At 40.0% G+C, this 19,854-nt stretch overlaps 1 protein-coding gene across 1 annotated transcript in view; it reads right to left on the bottom strand.

The window, feature by feature from the left end:
* Positions 1-18,468, bottom strand: part of LOC311056289 (caspase recruitment domain-containing protein 11) — a 28,007-nt gene extending 9,539 nt beyond the window's left edge. Inside the window, exons 1-16 of the mRNA XM_084072804.1 lie at positions 18,283-18,468; positions 12,354-12,596; positions 11,475-11,612; positions 10,787-10,973; positions 10,207-10,345; positions 8,126-8,308; positions 6,435-6,554; positions 6,069-6,194; positions 5,792-5,968; positions 3,305-3,409; positions 2,593-2,629; positions 2,450-2,487; positions 2,010-2,098; positions 1,877-1,917; positions 948-1,074; positions 131-308 (exon numbers count right to left, since the gene is read on the bottom strand). Coding sequence (XP_083928930.1) covers positions 131-308; positions 948-1,074; positions 1,877-1,917; positions 2,010-2,098; positions 2,450-2,487; positions 2,593-2,629; positions 3,305-3,409; positions 5,792-5,968; positions 6,069-6,194; positions 6,435-6,554; positions 8,126-8,308; positions 10,207-10,345; positions 10,787-10,973; positions 11,475-11,612; positions 12,354-12,596; positions 18,283-18,289 — 1,935 coding nt within the window. The 5' untranslated portion in view covers positions 18,290-18,468. The remainder of the gene's footprint in view (positions 1-130; positions 309-947; positions 1,075-1,876; positions 1,918-2,009; positions 2,099-2,449; positions 2,488-2,592; positions 2,630-3,304; positions 3,410-5,791; positions 5,969-6,068; positions 6,195-6,434; positions 6,555-8,125; positions 8,309-10,206; positions 10,346-10,786; positions 10,974-11,474; positions 11,613-12,353; positions 12,597-18,282) is intronic.
* Positions 18,469-19,854: the final 1,386 nt, after the last annotated feature.

Here is a 19,854-nt window from a genome sequence, read left to right as displayed (position 1 = left end):
GTGTTGAGATTAAGTGGTCTGTGCTCTAATTGGGCAATTACCAGTGCAAGTCCTTAATGCATACAAAAGCACACATTCAAACACACTGTCAGTCACTAATGTACACACTCTTACATACATTTTAACACACCTCCAGTAGCTCGCTACCCTCCTTCAGTCCACAGTTCTCAGCAGGTGACCCAGCTCTCACACTGCTGACAAAGATCCCAGTCTGGTTGCCCCCGACAATTGTGATACCATCAGCTAGACTGGATCTTCCTGGTTTCAGTTTGGTGGGTGGGCTTGATGATGGAGAAGGGGTTTCCACCCTGAAAGAGGTGGAGGATGAGGACAGGGAAGCAGGAAAAATATTTTCGTTTAATAGGTGCAAGTAAATGTAGCAAGTTGCATTTCAGTGGTATGTATATAACAAATAAACTGTATAAAGTCCTTTGAGCACCTAAGTATTATTGGCAATGGGTGAAAGGGTAGAATTGATAGTCTACAAAGTCTAATAAGATTGTTAAGCCAGGACAATAAGACTGTAGTGTTTTAGCCCCGCTAGCGGCAGGGCTCTAAGGATGGTGATGTAGGGCAGTTGGTCAGTCCGTCAACTGTTAGTCCTAAACAACATACTGTATCTTACCACTGGCTTGATTGCCATGGAATTTGTTGTGCACCTTCATGCTCCCAAAGGGATGAACCCTACTGATTATGGTGACCAATAACCCTTCCTTGTCTAGTGCCACCCTTAGGCTGACTTTCCCCACTTCTTTTCTGATTAAAAGGCACTATAAATTTGTCATTTTATTCTTAAATATGTACAATAAAGGCAATGTTCAAACCATGATTGGGTAAAAGGAGCAGCACAGCCTCTAGGGTTGCGACACCAACCCCTAGACTGATTGATTGATTGATTGATTGGTTGAATACTTTATTAGACAGAAATGTAAATGTCATTGGCTTACCCTAGAATATTTGGCTTAGGTTTGTGTGGAGGGACTGGAGGCAGGTTGACTAGATCAGGGGGGAAGAGATGAGAGCTCAGTGAGCTCCAAGAATCCCACAAAGAAGGCTCACTCTCACCCTGTTCACCTGAAACACAACAAATAATGTCAGAAAAGACATTTCCTAGATGGTGTGGAACCAGGTCAATTGTATTTCAAAATACTTTCTAACCTTCTTGGATAACTGTTTGATTTGGTTTACCATGCAGGACAATGTGGCATGTGCCAAAAAGTCACTTAAAATTATTTGAAACAAAATGAAGCCTATTTTGCTGTGTAACAGTATATTGTATAACCATATTGAAATTCTTTATTCGGAATAACCCCTTGAGATGAACCATCTCGTTTTCAAGGGGCTCCGCAGTTACAGAATACATAATAATACATTTAAGAAACAGAACAAAACAAAACATAAATAAACAGGACAATAACAACAATCAATCAATCATAACCATATATATACTGTATATACATATATATGCGATGTAATATATTGTACACACTGTATATACACTGACAATAACAACAATCAATCAATCATAACCATATATATACTGTATATACACATATATGCGATGTAATGCTATATATTGTACACACTGTATATAAATATTAACTCTATTTGACCCCGAGTTTAGGACTAAATTTGGTCCAATTGCTTTTTAATTTTTACACAGTAACTACCGTAAGTATACATACAGGTCCATTTGTTATTATCTTTAAAAACTATTTTTTTCTTTAAATTGTTTTTTTTTCTTTTCTTCCATTTGAAGGTTTGACATGGACTCTTCTGTAAAAAATAAATTAGCACTCCCGATTTTTGTGTATTGGTCCGTACCATAGAAGCCTGTAAAACATGACCATGCAATACATGACGGGATCAAACTCACCTGTAAAGTTTTCATCACTGCCCCATGAGTCCAAGTCAAACCTTTAAATAAAAGAAAAGAAATAGAGGTTATGTGTTTGACCAGATTAAATACTTTTCTGGGAAAAGGGTGATGTTGGGCTAAGTAAACTCACTCGGTGGTGAATCGTCGGTTGATGGAATTCATGCAAGGAGGGAAGGGGAATGTAGACAGCCTGTTTATTTCCTTTTCATTGTCCTCTGTCTGAAGGTACGCAGGCAAACATACATTCAAAGAAGTGAAGGTTCATTATGAATGAAATGAATTACACCTGTATGTTCACACCTGTTATTTTTCATACCAGTACCCTGTAAGCTGATTGTATGACATTCTGTATAGTAGTGTATATCTGTCTGTCTCTTATATGTCATCATGATTTGTGTGCGTGGGGATCTCATTTTAAAGAAGCGTAGTGCTTTATGAGTTATCCAATTTAGTAGACCTTACTGTACTGTTTCTCATGTCTCACTAAATAAAGTACATCAATCAATGAATCAATCAATCATTCAAACATCTGAGTGTTCTTGTGTTGTAGAGGTGAGCTGAAAAACTCACTGATGACAGAAGATTCTCCTCTGAGTTGAAAGGGGAATCTGTGAAATGATAAACAATATTTTATTAAAAGTAAAGACAAAATATATTTGTTCCTCTTGTTCAGGTAACCCCATTATTAACTGTGAGATAATTACTAAGCTTACCTACAGAGTTTGCAGTGGCTTGACCTCTAGAGGGCGACTGTGGCACAGAAAAGACAAGCACAGGAAGAATTTCAGCAGGCATTATAGTACAGGTATCAGCATGCTCACCATAGTTACATAAGCCTAATCTTTAACAACAACTCTTACAACTCCAAAACAACAAGGTCCATCACTAGCACAAAAACAGTCACACAGTCGCTTCTCTTGACAAAGAGAGCATGAAAAGGCATGCCATTACACACATATCAAATGTGTTATTTGGGCCACTTGTAGTCTTTATCAGAGCTGAGCCCTGCAGATCCCTTTCCATACAAGGGAAGGGTTACTGTGCATGAACAGCACAGGATTACACATTATGACAAAGAAAACTAATGCTGTACATTATCCATGACTGCTGATATTAAGTAAGGGATAAAATTCACATTATCTGACTTGTTACATGATGACTACTTACAAACAAAATGATTAATTTCACACAAAATCTTGATTCACAAAAGATTCTATCAGCTTAGAATCTATTGCTATTTAAAAATAACAGACAGTTGAATGTCTTGATTGACCAATCAGAATCGAGTATTCAACAAAGTTATGTAATAATTGTGATGCTACTACTAATGTTGCTGTGAACAGGCATATTAGTGTGAATATCAATTTCATGCCTGAACTTGATCTTATCGTGACAATGTCCATGCAGATTGAAGTGAACACAGACCTTTCGTAGCAGGGGGTGCATGCCATTGGACTGTGGGGTCAGTTCCAAGCCTAGGGAACAGCAGGGACCATAGCACTGATCTTCACTGCACAGGGAGAGGTGAGACTGAGACCAGACAGGAAAGGATATAGGGAATAAGCGACAACCAAAGGGAGCATACAAATACAAAGTTTTATGGTCAAATATTTAAAATGTGCAATGTGAGTTACGGCGGTTTCAGACTATGGTTTCGGGTGCGCACTCCAGACCGCTCCGTTTCCGAGTGCGCTTGGCTGGCCCGCATTCACACTGGCCAAGTCTCTAACGCGCTCGAATACACTTGCATATATACCCCCGATCCTATAGGTGGCGGCATGCACATAGTGCTTCCCCAGTGGACACAGACGTCATCAACTATGCGACAATGTTTGTGCTGGTCGCGCATAAATATAGGGTTGCATATATCTATGGGGTTGCCGCTGGGGAGAGAGTCAGGAGCGCACTGAGCACACAGCGACGCAAGCGCACAGAAGTCAAGGCACAGACTGCTGTGTTGTTGGCGCGCGTGTTGTTGACAGACAACGGATGCACGCTTATGAGAAACAACACAAATAAAACCTGGTGAAACATTTGTGTGCATTTGCGCAAGATGAGGATACAGGAAACATTCAGTCTAAATGTCCAGTTTGCTAACCTTCACAACAACTACTACTTTTGTATTTGAAACCTTACATTTCTCTAAATATTATAAACTTTCACGACAGCTTAAGTACAAAAATATATAATTTATGAAAAGGCAGCTAGCCTATACAGTGAAGTCGGACTGAATGACTGAAACCTTGTATTGTGAATTGTACTTCCATGTACTGTTTCTCATGTCTTACTAAATAAAGTAACGTCTTTTCTTTTTTTACTCTCTTTGTGTGGGGATTATCTGGCACATGTATGTATCTGTTATGAAAGAGAAATTGCATCATGAGTGAAACGGCTATAGTCCTTGGGAAACCATAAACCTACGTAGGCCTACATCTAAATGAGTTATATTTACTTACACATTTCAAATTACAAAGCCTTATAAGCTATATATTTCTGGGATGCATAGTAGCTGAAACTCCACAAGATATCCACAAGATATACTATTATATATATATATATATATATATATATATATATATATATATATATATATATAATATATATATATATATATATATATATATATATATATATATATATATATATATATATATATATATATATATTGTTGCTGTCATTATATGGCCATGACACGGCCTCTCTTTCTATCTCGCGCTCTCATTCTATTTCTGTATGTAATGTTTTATATAAATAAATAAATAAGTTTTATATATAAATATTGCGGGTTTTAGCGCATCATCCCGCGGGTTCATTTGGTTATTTAATGATGAAATTAACCCGCGGGATCCGGCCATGGTTGAACCCCTGTGGATTGATCTGCGACGTCTTTTTGTTGACTGTTTTTATCGAGTTTATATACCGTCACCTATTCCAAATAGCGGGCCACTTCCGTCAAACAGTACGCTTGCTTTCACACTGCAGCGTACCGTCTCCGAGGACGCATGATTCGGATCCGAGACTGCCTCCGGAGGTGGTTTCGGGAACGGAACGGGGATCCGTTTCGGGGAACGATACGCAACGTTCACACTACCACAACATCAGCCAAGTGGCCCAGGGTGCGCACCCGAAACCATAGTCTGAAACGGCCCTTATTCACACCCCCCAATGTCAAGCATTTCTATGGCGTACTCACTCAACCTTAATTCATTCACTATCATGCTGCTCTTGTGCTGCTGTTCAGTGTGTCCACCTGTTTAGATCTGAAAACTGCAGGTCTGGTGGAACTTTGTTTTAAATGATTTTACCTTTTTTTCCCTAATTTTTACCTTTTATTTTTGTTTTTACTGTATTCAAATGTCCTTTTATATTGTGTTTTTATGGCTGTGTCCTGAATAGGTGTATCCTACTAAGGAGATAGGTGTTTTGTATCTCCTTTTTAATGAATTCATATGTCAGTTTTTCCTTCACTTAATGTTTTATGGAAAGCACATTGCATTGCCGTGTTTCTGAAATGTGTTCCACAAATAAACTTGCCTTGTTTTTATGTACCATTGAGGGATTATATTATTCCTAATTGAAGTCTATGCACACACATGCAGCAACAACTCATAAAATTAGATGTACAGTAGTCTGCCAAAACCATACCATTTTACATTTTCTTAACCATCAATAAACCTATTATATCTCTTCGTGCGCTGTCCAGACTTGTAATGTCAGAACTGTAATAATAAGAACAATGGTGGTGATACAGAGTTTGCATCACTTTTGCAGACTATTTGTGTATATGAGAGACAGACAGACAGACAGACAGACAGACAGACAGACAGACAGACAGACAGACAGACAGACAGACAGACAGACAGACAGACAGACAGACAGACACATAGGTACATACATCTACCCTGTACTCACACAGTGCAGTGGGCTGCTCTGCTCTCTTTGCTCCTGGCTCCTCTCTCGCTCTCTCTCCAGCTCTCTCTGCTGGTGCTCGAGGTTGGCCTGCAGCTCTGCGATGCGCTTACGCAGGCGATTCTTGTCCAGAAGACAGTCTGTGTATTCCAGCTGCAAGCTGTCCCGACTACGTAGAGCCTGGAGGCAGGTGGAAAGGGTTGAGAAGAGAAACAGGGTTTATGGGAAGCCAAAAAGAAAGGATTTTCTGTGCAAAGCTCAAAGGTTCCCACCCACTGACCTGGTCCCTTTCCTTCTCCAGCTCCATGATCTGGTTGAAGTAAGACACACTTCTCTTCTGCTCTGTCTCCCAGTCCAGCTGAAGTGTCCTCACCTTCAACTGCAGCTGCTCAAACTGGGACTCCAGCTATACAACAAAACATTTCACAGGGGCGACAACCTCCGGTCAAAGGGAGCATTCTAATTTAAAACATTTGATTTTGTCGAGCAATAAATAGTCTGGTTGTTTATTAGCAATAAACATTGGTAATGTTCAGATTGGCTCTGACATCCACCATACTGATATGGTTTTGAGATGCTGAATGACAACAACAGACATTAAATGGATGGATGGTAAATGAATGGTAAAAACAGCATTTGTCTCAACCTTGTCTCTCTGATCTTCCGAGCTCTCTAGCTCCTCCTGTAGTTTAGTGATGGTATTACACAGCTCTTGCCTCTGCTCTGCCGCCTCCCTCCGATCCTGCCGTAAAATATCCATCAGCGCCTAACATAAAAATAGAACAGAAATGTTATTCTCCTTACATGGGCAAATCTACTTCACTGTGTTGGGAATAGAAATATAGAATACAATATCTATATATTAATATCTATATAATAAAAAAGTAGCATATGCCATGCACAGCACAACAGAGTCTCCAATAGGGATATTCATTTTAGAACATGAGGACATGAGGGGCACTTGTTCAATGTCATTTTGATTACATCCTGATAGTGTTAACTATAAATGAGTTAGGTTGATCCTTTTCTTCTGCCTGCTCATTTCACTATTTACAATTTAGGCATTTCGCAGACACAGTTATTGAGAGCGAATTACAAGTGCAAAATCAGACTAAGCAGAGTAAGCATATGAGCAATGCTCAACAATGTGCAGGTGCAACCTGCACATTTTCAATGCACACCATTGAAAAAAGGCAAACCGGTGCTTCTTTCTTGGATGTTCTGTGGTTATCTTGATTTAGATGCCTTTTTATGTGTCAGCCGACTACATTTGCGGGCTTCAGCCAAGTGCGCTGGCATGCTATAAGCAAAAATGTACACTTTGTGGACTTCAAGAATGTCCATAAAGAGTGTCTGCTGATGTGTGGACTAATAATCCTCAAGAGTGGCAATCAATTCAATTCTGGAACATTTACGTTTACCTTATAGGGACTCCTGGTAGTACTTTACTTCATTCATTCAATTGCGTTGTTTGAAATTTAAGAATGATGTTGGTGATGTATGTTGTAAATGTTTGCACCTGTTTTAGACCAGATGTACTTAAATTCCATTTACAGCAAACTATCCCAAGCGACGTGGTTTGGGTAACTTTGTCGTGCAGTAAGTACAGGGAGCTGATGGTAGGTGTTGTGTTCCACCTCAGCAATCCTTCTCCCAGGGGCCTTCTCCCAGGGGTCTACTGCATTGAAAAGGGGATAGACACCCTCGTTCTCGGCCAATACCGACAATAAGCTAATGTTCCATTAGCAGCCATAAAACGGAGCAGTCTTCCAAGTGTAAAATTGTAAATGGTGCATTTATATAGCAGCTTTATCCAATGCGCTTTACAATCTGCATTATATTCAGCCGTTCACACACATATTCACACCAATGGTGTGCAAGTATTGGAATCAACCTTCTCATCGGAGGCAGTTAGGGGTTAAGTGTCTTACTCAAGGACACTACGACACTAACCCAGGGGTAGCTGGGGATCAAACCGAGAACCTTCTCATTCCCAAGCGGCTGCTCCATTTCCTGAGCCACCGCCGCCCCATTGTCTGAAATTCCATAGAAGTTGTGCCAAAATGTTTACTCCTGTGAGGTGAAAACTACAACTCTTAGTTAATACCCTCCTACCAACTCTTATTACCCTACTACCCTTGTTGAAAATAATATATTAACTTCAGAAAGTATGAATAAGGTTGATGTAATGGGACCATAGACTGTATAGGCATGCTATACTATAAGTAAATGATGTTTCGATATTGTTTTCAATATTGTTGTTTCTATATACTATAATCATGAAAAATTAACTGAAATGCATTTGAACAGTGTGACAGTGTTCCTTTAAATTCTCACCTGAGCTCCAGTATTCCCAGCCTTGTGTATATCGATACGGTGCAGCGGCTTTTCTGGTAATGGAGGTGGAGCAGCATTAACACTGTTGGAAATCACACTGTTCCTTTTGAGTGACAGGGTGTTGGCTGCAGCGCTGGGAGTCTGTTTCTCTCCCTCCATCGGTCTGGCCTTCAGCTCTTCTATCTGTGTTTGGAATGGCACAGCATCATTGCTGTTGTTTAGTGTTTCCTGGGTTTGGAGGGATATATTTTGAGCAGACACATATGGTATGTATATCCAGGGGTCGGCAAGTACGTTTGGCCTCAGGACAGTTTTTTTCTAAGTCAGTAGATGAAGGGCCAGAACATAATCAATTAATATATGCTGTTGCTATAAAAGTTAATAAAGATGTGTGTGGTATAACTGCATACTGATAGAAATGTGTGGGGTAATCATTTTGTGCTGGCCTTGAATGACTTGAATGTTGTACAAAGGGCATATTTAGTTAATTAAAATGTTCAAAAATTATATCTGGAGACAGACAGACTCCCTTTCGAATGGAGATAAACAAGCTCTTTCATAGTATAGGAGCTCAAGGTCTCTTCTTAGATATGGAGAGAAACTGTATGAAACAGCTGCCTGTTACTGAACATGGATAAAGGAATTCTTCAGATGGAGGTAGATTCTCTATTTGGACATTATAACCCAGGGGTTCTCAAAGTTTTTAAATTCAAGGAACCCCAGTTTGATATGCAAATTTAGGTCATGGACCCTCATAACTGAGTGTACAAATTTGTACATTCTTGAACTCTCTGTAACTACAAGAGTGTCCATTTGTACAGTACACACTTGTAGTACAGACCTTTTAGGGTCAATTTAGTTCTAAACTATCAGTAATTTAGCTGGGGCCCTTCACATATTGTAAACTATTTACTAAATAATTTCCCGGGCCAGATATCCTCGATGGCGGGCCAGTTCTGGCCCACGGGCCGCCTGTTGCCTAACATTTGTCCTATATACAGATATATATATAGAGAGTATATAGAGAGTATAGGCAACCATGTGAAGCATACCTCTTAAAGGGTCTACACCATGAATTTTAACTTTTTCTTCATTTTTGTGTGTTTTTGGTCTCCCCCACCTCTCTTCTGTTCCAACAAATACCCGACTTCGAGCATGCAGGCTTTCATAGGCTATCTGTGGTTTTCATGTAAATTGGTCTGAAAACAGTCCGTCAGATTTGTTCCCCCACCCTACGTCACGTCTGGGAACAATTCCTCCCGTTTTTCAGTTCTAACCAAAAAAAAAATCCCAAAAAGAAAAAAAAAAAAATCTTATTTTTTTTTTTTACTTTTTCCACACAGAACCAGGACATGACATGCATACAAACTGGCTCAATAGCGCCCCGTGCCAAACAGGACAATGTGGTATTGCAGGTGAAAGTGCTTTATAAGCCAGAGAGAAGTTAGTTGGAATGAGTATATCTGAGGCTTGATTTAGGCTCAAACCTTTTGAAAAACGTTTGAGGGACATAAACAATATGATATCAAATATTATTATTATTTTTTAAATTCATGGTGTAGCTCCTTTAAGTTTTGTTCTACATGTTGGGACAGATTTTTAAAGCATAAAAAAAGAGATAGCTAAATCTAACTGGGTCAACCTGCTATCAGAATCTTTCTGACAGCTGCACGCTAACTGATGTAATTTCATTTAAAAGTGCCTCCAGCTGTTATTTGGTGCCATGAGATTGCCATCTTAGCCCTATTTCTTCCCACCCTTCAAATAATAACATTTGTTGTCTCTGCACAGAGCACCTCAAATAACATGGAGCTAACCAGTCTAAACTTGTTTAACCTTGTGCATAGAGAGTTACTATGTCCTCCTTCCCAGCAATGGCCTACATCACAGACATTTAAAAAATATTCACACCTAGGAGCTATCCCGTGCAACCACAGACTTCTTCTGTTGGCCACTGTACAACTTAACAGGAATGATGAACTTCAGGCTTATAGCTAGCTAAACTTCACCCCAAGTTGCACACTTTCTGTTCATAAATATCTTTCTGTTAAAGACAGCTTCTGTCTCCTTCTGCTACTCACCTGTGTCTGTAGCTCTCTCTCACGGGCAGCGGACTTGCCCTGATCCTCCAGGGCCCTGGAATATTTCACAGCCTGCTCCAGGTGCCTATCCTTCAGTTTGCCCAGCTCTCGACTGCCAGAATCCCAGTCCTGACGTAGCCTGTTCACACATGATTCAACACAGACAAAATATTGAAGATATTGATCAATTCATTTTTATTCAATTTGATTGGATTGACTTTCATTATCCATCAATTTAGGGAAATCAGTGGTCCAAAACTGATATTTGGCCAAGATGGACATAACACACATCACAATTACAACTAAGGGGAAAAAGGAAAGAAAACAAATATAGCCACAAGCAGCAACAAACGGGCCCAAGCACAGAAGAAGATCAATATGCGAAGATGGTGATTTCAGAAGATAAAGATGATGAAGAAAATGAAAAAATATATATAATTTGGTTGTTCATAGTGAGATTTGAACTCGCTTATTATACCATATTTACCCTCATTGAATGTACAGTATGTATATATTATGCATGCATGCCTGAATATATGGATGTGAGGAACATGCTCGGTTCCAGATAATTGGGCCGTACCTCTCCAGCTGCAGGCGGTCGTGGCGAAACTCCTGGGCTTTCCGTTCGGCGCGGCTGCGTTCGTCCTCAGCCACCCGACAGCGCTGCGAAAGGCGTCGCTCACACATACGGCTGTTCCTGAGCTGCTCTCTCAGCTTCCGCACTTCCAGAAGCAGGAACTGAGTCAGACCCTCAGGACCCTCCTCATCTGGGAGCAGATTAGATGAGGTAATCAGTTATGGTTATTTCTTAAAGATACTTAACATGATTCCTATCACTCTATTGTGAGGAGGACATGTGAAAATCTGACATAACACTTCTCAATTCATTCTGTGGATGAGATATTTCTTTCTACGCTGGAGAATCGCCACCAGAGTTTCACATCATCTTCACAGCAGAATGACATGATTCACACTAAAAGGTGGAGAGAAGATAAAGTGTCAGGCAAGTATATACATCAAAGGTTTAAGGTTAAGTGAAGAGCAAGAGGTCTCATATTCTGCGCGCGCACGCACGCACGCACGCACCCGCGCGCGCGCACACACACACACACACACACACACACACACACACACACACACACACACACACACACACACACACACACACACACACACACACACACACACACACACACACACACACACAATAACCCACAGACCTGTGAACCAACATACAGTAACCCACATGCACGGAGGCCCAAGCCTACCCAGTATTAGGGAGCAGCGCTGTGTGGGTTTTTCTCCAGTCAGGTGAGTGTACTGCTCTGGGTGGTAGAACTCCAATGACTCCATGAAGGCCTGTAGACCTCGCTGGCCCTGCCCCCGCAGAATGTCAAGCAAACGTCCTGGGCAACATCAGAACCAATCCAATATGAGTGTGAAAGACCCGATCGTCTATCTTTATTGGTAACTATAGCTAAAGTAACAGATAAAGAATAGACACAGACTGACGTTTGTGTTTTTAGCATTGTGCTGAAGCAAAAAGTGTGTATCAGTTGTTCTGTATGATATCACAGGAATTTCATAACTGATTACGACTGAAACCTTCATTCACTTGCGCACAATAGCTCAAGGGCAGTGAAGCAACAATGATACAAACATGGCTTTAATCCAGATGTTTGCTTTCATCCGCATTTCCTGTATCATCTCTTTGCCTCCCCTACACAGACTCACATCTGTCTCTTCTTTTACTCCCCATCTGTCTCTTCTCTTGCTCTTACACTCCCCTTGACTTAGTCAGCTCAGCAATGTCTTTCATCTCACTCTCTCTTCAAAACTCCCCCTCTCTCTCTCTATTTATCTTAACCCACCTGTTTTTCTCGGACAACCCACTCTAAAGACTTATGACGTTATATCTCAGTGTTTCTTTTTAATGTCATTGAACAATGTCATTTTTGGTTAAACCACCCAATGTGGCTGGGTTACTTGATGGATACTTTGGCGAATGACTTACTTGCCTTTAAGATACTGGTTAATATAAATTCTTTAGCTAGGTTCCTATTAATAAATATAATCTACTAGAACTACTACCACCTGCTTCTCTCTCTTTATCCAATATTGTCCTAATCTATCTCTCTCCCTCTCACCAGCCTTGCTGATGCGCAGAGGGTACTGCGTGGAGTTGAGGACCTCATCCTCATCCTGCTCGTCGATGACCTTGCACTGACGCAGGTATGGAGTGAGTTTGGCCGGGTTGAGGATGCGGGTCAGCTTATGTCGAACCCCCTCCACGCGGTCCCACAGCTCTTCACAACGTTCCTCTGACCAGGGGGAGGAGGGCCGGGCCTCCTCCTGAGCTGTGTCATCATCCCCCATCCAGGCTTTGATGCCTGCAAGAGAGAGAAGCAATTGCAGTCTTCATGCACAGTTCAAGCCTAAAGCCTTAGTTATACTTAGCTGTGTGCAGGTGTCACTCTCCGAAAATAGACGATCTACAAGCTCACAACGTGTCACGCTGGGACACGTTGTGGAAAGTAACTCATTTTGAACTAAAGGACGTCACACGTTGCAGTTTTTTAGTTGAAAATGTGTTATTTTTGGCAAGTGACACTGTTGTATGACGAAGTAGGATACATTTTGCTTAAGGGTAATTTGTGGACGTGGACCGTGTCCAGTTCAGATCAAAATCAATTTCCCTGAGGAGCATTCTGATGGTTTCTGTTTTTATCCAGGATCAGGCTAATCTACCACATTTAAACCAGGCATTATTGTTACAGCTGGCAGTGCTGAAGTAGGAAGAAAGAAATGCTGTGAAACTCTAAAGTGGTTCTGTCAGCGGTGCTATCATTTGGAAACTAACACTCCTATCATTTGGAAACTAACACTCCTTTCATAATAGTAAGTAAGATCAAATTTCAAATGCAACAATCTCAGGTTAGCTTCGGAACATATCATTTGAATCCATTGTAAAGTTTCACAATTGTTCTCAACAGTGATGATGACTGACCTGATGTCTAATCGACCAAAAAACACTGACAGTCTACAGGCACAAAGAATGACATGGGCTGCATTGTTCATTACAACAGTGAGAAGAGGAGAAGGAGGTTAACTGGATGTCTCCCAAGGAATGCTGAGGGGAAATCACTGTCAGATAGCAGTCTGAGGGATTCGTATTCCATTTGACCCACTGACGGATCCCTCTGAGAGTTTAGATTAGTTATGTTTTAATTTAATAACTTTACATAAATCACATGTGAGCAATAAATTCACATGGCAGCAGCCAACTGATTTACACAGTGTTTTATCAGTCTGGAGCAAAGGTTTGCGCTGTTATGAGGATCATAAACTAAAGTGGGGAGGACTCACGGCTGGACAGGGCTTACTGTGACTCAGAACACAGGAATGAAAACACTGGCGTGACTCATCTCACCCCCAACTAAAAACATACCAGGGGTAGCAGACAAAGACATTCCCAACCCCATTTACTTCCCTTTGCACTGAGGCAGAGAGATACTGTGAATATATAATATACTGCATATTCTGTGATGTGACAGGAGTAAATGTAAACCTATTGCAGACATAATGCCATTAGTACTAAATGCACTTAGTAGCCTGTAGTAGTAGAAGTATTACTACTACTACTACTACGACTACTACTATAACTACTAATGGTAGTGCTTTATTGATCTCAACACAAGAGTCCTTTAGTGCTGAAACACCACAATTGATACAAGGGTGGGTATAATGATAATAACACTGTAGGCCTCTAGACAGACCACCTGATTGAAATGTAAAACTCTGAACAAGATCAACACAAGCCCTCCAGAACCCCACACAATAACAGACAGAATATCCTGTTTTATCTGTGTGGCTTTCAACAAACTGTGAGAAATGCTCTGTGAGCTAATAAAATAGTAATGATGGTTTACAGCTGGCATTACTAGTGTAGTGCTGAGGGAGTGTCTGGTGACAAGTGCATCCTGTGAACAGTAAAATCCTCAGTGTAAAATCGATTTTACTGTGTGCAGTTAACCTATGCTGCAAACGTAAGTGTATTTAAACGCACTGATATAAAAAAATAAGGCTATTATCCCATACTGACTTCTACAGTGTACAACAAATACATTTTAGCCAGCAGGATGTAAAGTTAAAATAGGCTACAATTGTAATTCGTTTTTATTAAACTGAACTTAGAAGTTTACTAGGGGTGCAACAGTTTAATTTACCTAATCAATTAATTGATTATACAAAATAATTAATAATCTGTAATTTAATACAATAATCAATTAATAGCCTAATCTATCCCTATTTTGGGCATCTTCTATTAGGCGAAATGTTTCCAAAAATATTAAAAACATTAAAAGAAATAGTGAAAATAGCCGATCTATCAAAGCGTCACAACACGCAGTTTATAGATCTGCTATTTTGCGTTGCATTGAAATGCGTTGTGAGCTTGTAGATCTGCTATTTTCACAATTTTTGTATGACACCGTTGTGCGATGAAGTTACTACTACTACTACTCAAATAAAAACAGCACTCCTTGATTATTCGATTGATTGAAAAAGCTATCAATAGAATAATCGCGAAGAAAAATAATAAATAGTTGCAGATCTAAAGTTTACTTTATGTCACAGGGACAACTTGACTGAAGAGTCTTTTGTTTATTCAAGCAGTCATGATTTAGCAAATATTAGTTTCAAAGTTAATTTGCCACCACCTAGTCAAATTTCTTCTCTGCAGTCTCATTTGCCAACAATGAGACCTAAAGAAGTGCCACCACAGGTCTGTACAGTAGGTTCACAGACAGGTTCAGACAAGCCTATGGATGCCTTGGAATCTCTGTCATCACCTTTAAGGAGTTTGTCCTTAAACGTACCCTGTGACCATGCGATTTACAAAGTTCTCATTGTAGCCTGCTTGGCTACCCTGCACAAAATAGGCCTAAATAAAAATTCTGTTGTAATAGTTGTAATTTAATAGTTGTGACCTGAACATGCATGATATACTGTAGTAATCAAGACTCGATATAAAAGCACAATTATAACTTTATCCAGTTTCCACACTTACATTATTGGATAAGTAAATGGACACAGCAAGTTCTTCTGTCTGTCTATTTTTCTCTCACATTGAACTAGAGTGGGGCCTGAGGATAACTCCAGCCCCCTCCTGACCTATTGACCCTCTAGAATGTTCCTCTGGACATGGAACGTTTGTGGCACAGATGAAAGTCCATCTAATTTTGCAAACACAAGGTTTAACATTACCCAAAACAAAAACACTTGCTTGTCTTCATGCAAACTTCCCAATGTGAAGACACACAGACTAGCCCTGAATTGAATAAGGACCCAATCAGGAACCATTTATTATGGCATAATGTTTGAATGTTTCATTTATTTAATCATTTCAATTCATTAATCATGATTTTGATTGTAATTATGACATTCCCTACTTGTCGTTCATCGTAGTTTACTGCGCTGGATTCAAGGGTTTGTAATAATTGTGTAGGTTAGAATAGACACAATTGCAGAATATGTGTAATATGAGCCATGACTTCATGCATCACTGAACTTCCCAAAAATTGACATCTCCTCAGGACCGTCTCTGCCTGACAAGTTCACAACATGTTACATGTCGCACACTACATATTTAAACTCTGTGTGACTAACCCCTCTTCATTGTCTTCAGTGGCCGGTAGGCCATAACACGGCCTAGCTCAGCCCCATCGTCTCGATCGGCTCGTCTCGTGGCGCTCTTTCTCTCTCTCTCCCTGACAACCTTTATACAGTATAGGACGCTGCGGCTAGGGGTTTCCAAACCTGACCCCACTACGACCATGTCTTCGCTGCTTTTCCTCTATACTGGCTGTCGTATCTGCACTCCTGCTCGACTTACTCCTCTCAGGTGAGATGCTCCCAGGCACCAAGCGTCTTCAAATCAAAGCTACGACAACTGCTTTTCTGCCTGGCTTGTTACACACATTTAGCCCTGTGACCTGCTCTGACCAGGGCATTCCTACAGACGTTGTCCTTGTGAGACAAAAGGAGTAGCCTATGACAAACTGCCAATGACAAATTGACAACTACAATTTCACGCTTTCACCCAAAATCCAGCGTGAATTTAGTTTTCAATAGACTGAGCCAGTGGCGTTCCCAGAAATTACATTTAGGGCAGGCGAGATTTTTTTTTCTCTACCTACCTACCCCCCCCCCCCCCCCCCCCCTCAACGCAACGCAACACTGAAAAACGTTAATAAAAACAATATGCAAGTATAATCAATCAATCAATTATTCAGCAGTGGTCTCTTCATGTAGTAGTTTAATGGTTCAAGCTGCTCTCATACTCAGAGCCCCTTTTATGCCTGGTGAGTACAGGTGATGGCCCAGAGACCCCCACACCTGGCACTCCTGGCACCCCATGAAGATAAAGGCAAACATTTGCATCACTATAGTATAGGCGACGTCGCTCTGCTGTTTGGATACGGTAGTGATTAGCTGCCTGCCTGCCCGCGTGAATGGACGAGGTCCGACGGCCACTATTCTCTTTGGATTTTTTTCACTGCCTGTTTTTCAGTCTTTTACTTTATTTTCTAGGGGAGGCTAGATTTTAGTTGGGCAGGCGGCCGCCTGCCCTGCCTCTATGGTGGGTACGCCACTGGACTGAGCTGTGCAAATGCAAATAGACATTGTTCCTGAATCTACTGTCCAGATCGCAGCCTTGCATGTAATCTTCCACCACGTTGCCAGGACAGACGACTCACTGGACCTTGGCTTGGACACAACACATTACAACTGTGATGTGCGGTAACTCAGGAACAACTTTGAATAAATAAATTAAAGCTATCTCATGGCATTTGATGATTATTTCATTTAACTTTGTCTTTCTTACAGGATTAAAGTTAGGTTTAGTTACTATCTGAATCCAGCTAAAACCTTGATTACATTTAAGAATTTTTCCATTTTGTTTGTATGTCTAGCTTAGGTTTGATGAATAAAATAATGTATTCTTTATATCAAATCAAGTTTGATCATTGCTCACGTTGACATTTCTTTATAGAACACACTGTAATGATATGTTGACACACATCAGCAAGGATATGTTGAGTAAAGAATTCCCCTTCAGATCTTGTAGATTTATTGGTATAAAATAATAATTGATTATTTTATAATCTTTAATTATTTTATTGGGGATTTTAAAGGGTTAAATACAAATTAAACTTGTGCTTATTCATAAGTTGATTTTCATGGTGCCCCTTTCATTTCAAATTAATTTTGACTCTTAATTTAATTACTCATAATTCCAAATGTATGATTAATAATTTGATTATTAATAATACCACCGATATTGAAATCTACCCCCATTCACAGGACAATATCACTATCAGACCTAATAACACTCAACTTATTGTTTATGCCATAATGACTATCCACAGGTTTTAGCAATTCGCAGAAATTGAAATATTAAGCCTTAAATGTCAAATGTTCAAGCATGTTCAAATTATATATATACTTCATCTAATTTCAGACCATATTCCCAAAGCATCATTATTATTACATTTTTGAAAAATAGATTTAATTTAACATTGAAGTGCCCAGACTTCCCAGGTGAGGTACTTCCTATACTTTACATTACTTCACATCATTTTCCAAAGCATAGGCCTACTATAATAGCATTCTTTACCATTTCACATTTTGGAAGACAATTAGCCAATTTCACATTCAGCTGCCCAGACTTCTCAGGTAACCACTCTTCCTGTACAGGCTGATTTATGATATGCACATGCAATATAGGCTAAGGCTAGTGAATTATGCAATAGGCTACATGTCAATCTGTGTTTGTTTACCTAAATGAGGTGTGTCAAGCAAGACTCACAATTATTCGATGAATTGAGTACAAAGGATCCCAATGGAAACAACAAGCCATATTGCTTACTTGGGTTTCAAATCCTCTTAACAGACCTTGTATAGAACTGTACTTCCCTGTGCTTGTCTTTGCAAACTGTTAATAAACTGTTCAATCAATCAATCAAAAATCTAACGTAAAGAATGAACAATAATCCTTGGAACTGGCAAACTTACCGCTCATTTTCTCCAAGATGCTGAATTTATGTTGAAGACAGACAAGTCAAATCGGATCCTCAGCACTCAGCAGTTAAAGTAAGCTACATTATTTTGTACTTGTCCATAAAGTAAAGGTAGAACATTAACGTAGACAATCCCACTTGACTTCTCTCTGGCTGTAAAGCTGGGTTCTTCTGCCCTACCTGTCTCTGTTCTGAAGAACACTTCTTCACACACACTCACACACCTTCTCCTCTCTCTGTCAGTGTCACCACACAACCCTCCAATCAGCGCTGAGCAATAAACGATGCAGATGTCAGCGCACCGGCAGTAAACAGTTGGACTGCCTCTCTCAACTTTACTAGCTACGGTGCAGTGGTAGCTATATTTTGAATTCTGGACTTTTACTTGTAACAGAGTATTTATACATTGCAGTATTGATACTTATACTTAAGTAAACAATGTGAATACTTTTCCCACCACTGCTACAGTGCAAGGGCTTCATTAGCCTGCAACTTTATGGCAGCAGCAAGCAGAAGCTGTTCAACAAAACACACTACGTACCGGTATCCCATGTAACCAGGCTCAGATACAGGCTCAACCTATTTTGTAAGACAGAATAATCACGAAAAGGTCTATTTGGTCCGTTTGCAATCCCCATGATCCTAGCTAGTTATTATTATGATTAAATATTTGTACTGTGCACCATATGGTCACTAGATGGCGCAGTTTACCGTCATTTATTTCCCACGAGTTTACTTTGCGCAGCAGCACAGCAATGAGCAATATCTATGAATCACATGATAGGCTACAGTAGGAAAACTTTAATATACCCCTCTAGCAAAGAGACTTCTCTCACAATGTGAGTCACTGTTCATCTGAAATCTGACTCACATGGGTCTCCTCTGTCCTCTCCACCAAATTATTGAAAAATAGTTAGGCCTACACCCAACAGAACCAGCTATAGAAAGAAGGATAGGCCTATCACTGTATGATTCACTGGAAGAGATTGAGTTGTGACTGTGAAGTGGAAACCTTGTTCGCTGTACTACAAAACGATGACACATGGTTTCACCCCCATTATGTTTTCAACGCTTTTGTATGCCTGCTCAGCATGGACGGATATGGACCAGGGTAATGGGGCCAGTGCCCAGGGGCCCTTGTCTACCAGGGCGCTGAGCTATGATGCCCATCGACAATTTACTTTATAAATTATATTTCATTTATATTTAAATATAAATATAGGTTAACACTCAAATATGTGGTCCCCTCATTGTACAAGTCATATGGCAGTCATTTGACTAAACAGGACTAACATCTGAACAGAGCTGAGCTGACAAATATTTTTTTGAATTATTGTATTTGATTTTTAATCAAATAAATATAATGTAAATAGTGTAGGTTATAGTCTGTAACTCCTGTACCATAAAAGGTGATTTCTTGACTCATACTCACATTGATACTGTCAAGTATGTGTGTTTGTCAAGAAAATAGAAAGTGTGAGAAAAGTGAATTCTTGAAAATCTTTTACAAGGGAAGTTTTTGTAATAGTGCATATTCTGCATAAGAGGTTAACAAAAACGCTTACAC

Source organism: Gymnoscopelus microlampas (genome assembly GCF_963454915.1).
Source record: "Gymnoscopelus microlampas genome assembly, chromosome: 11".
In the NCBI taxonomy this organism is placed as follows: Eukaryota; Metazoa; Chordata; class Actinopteri; order Myctophiformes; family Myctophidae; genus Gymnoscopelus; species Gymnoscopelus microlampas.
This window is presented reverse-complemented; position numbering and strand designations above follow the sequence as displayed.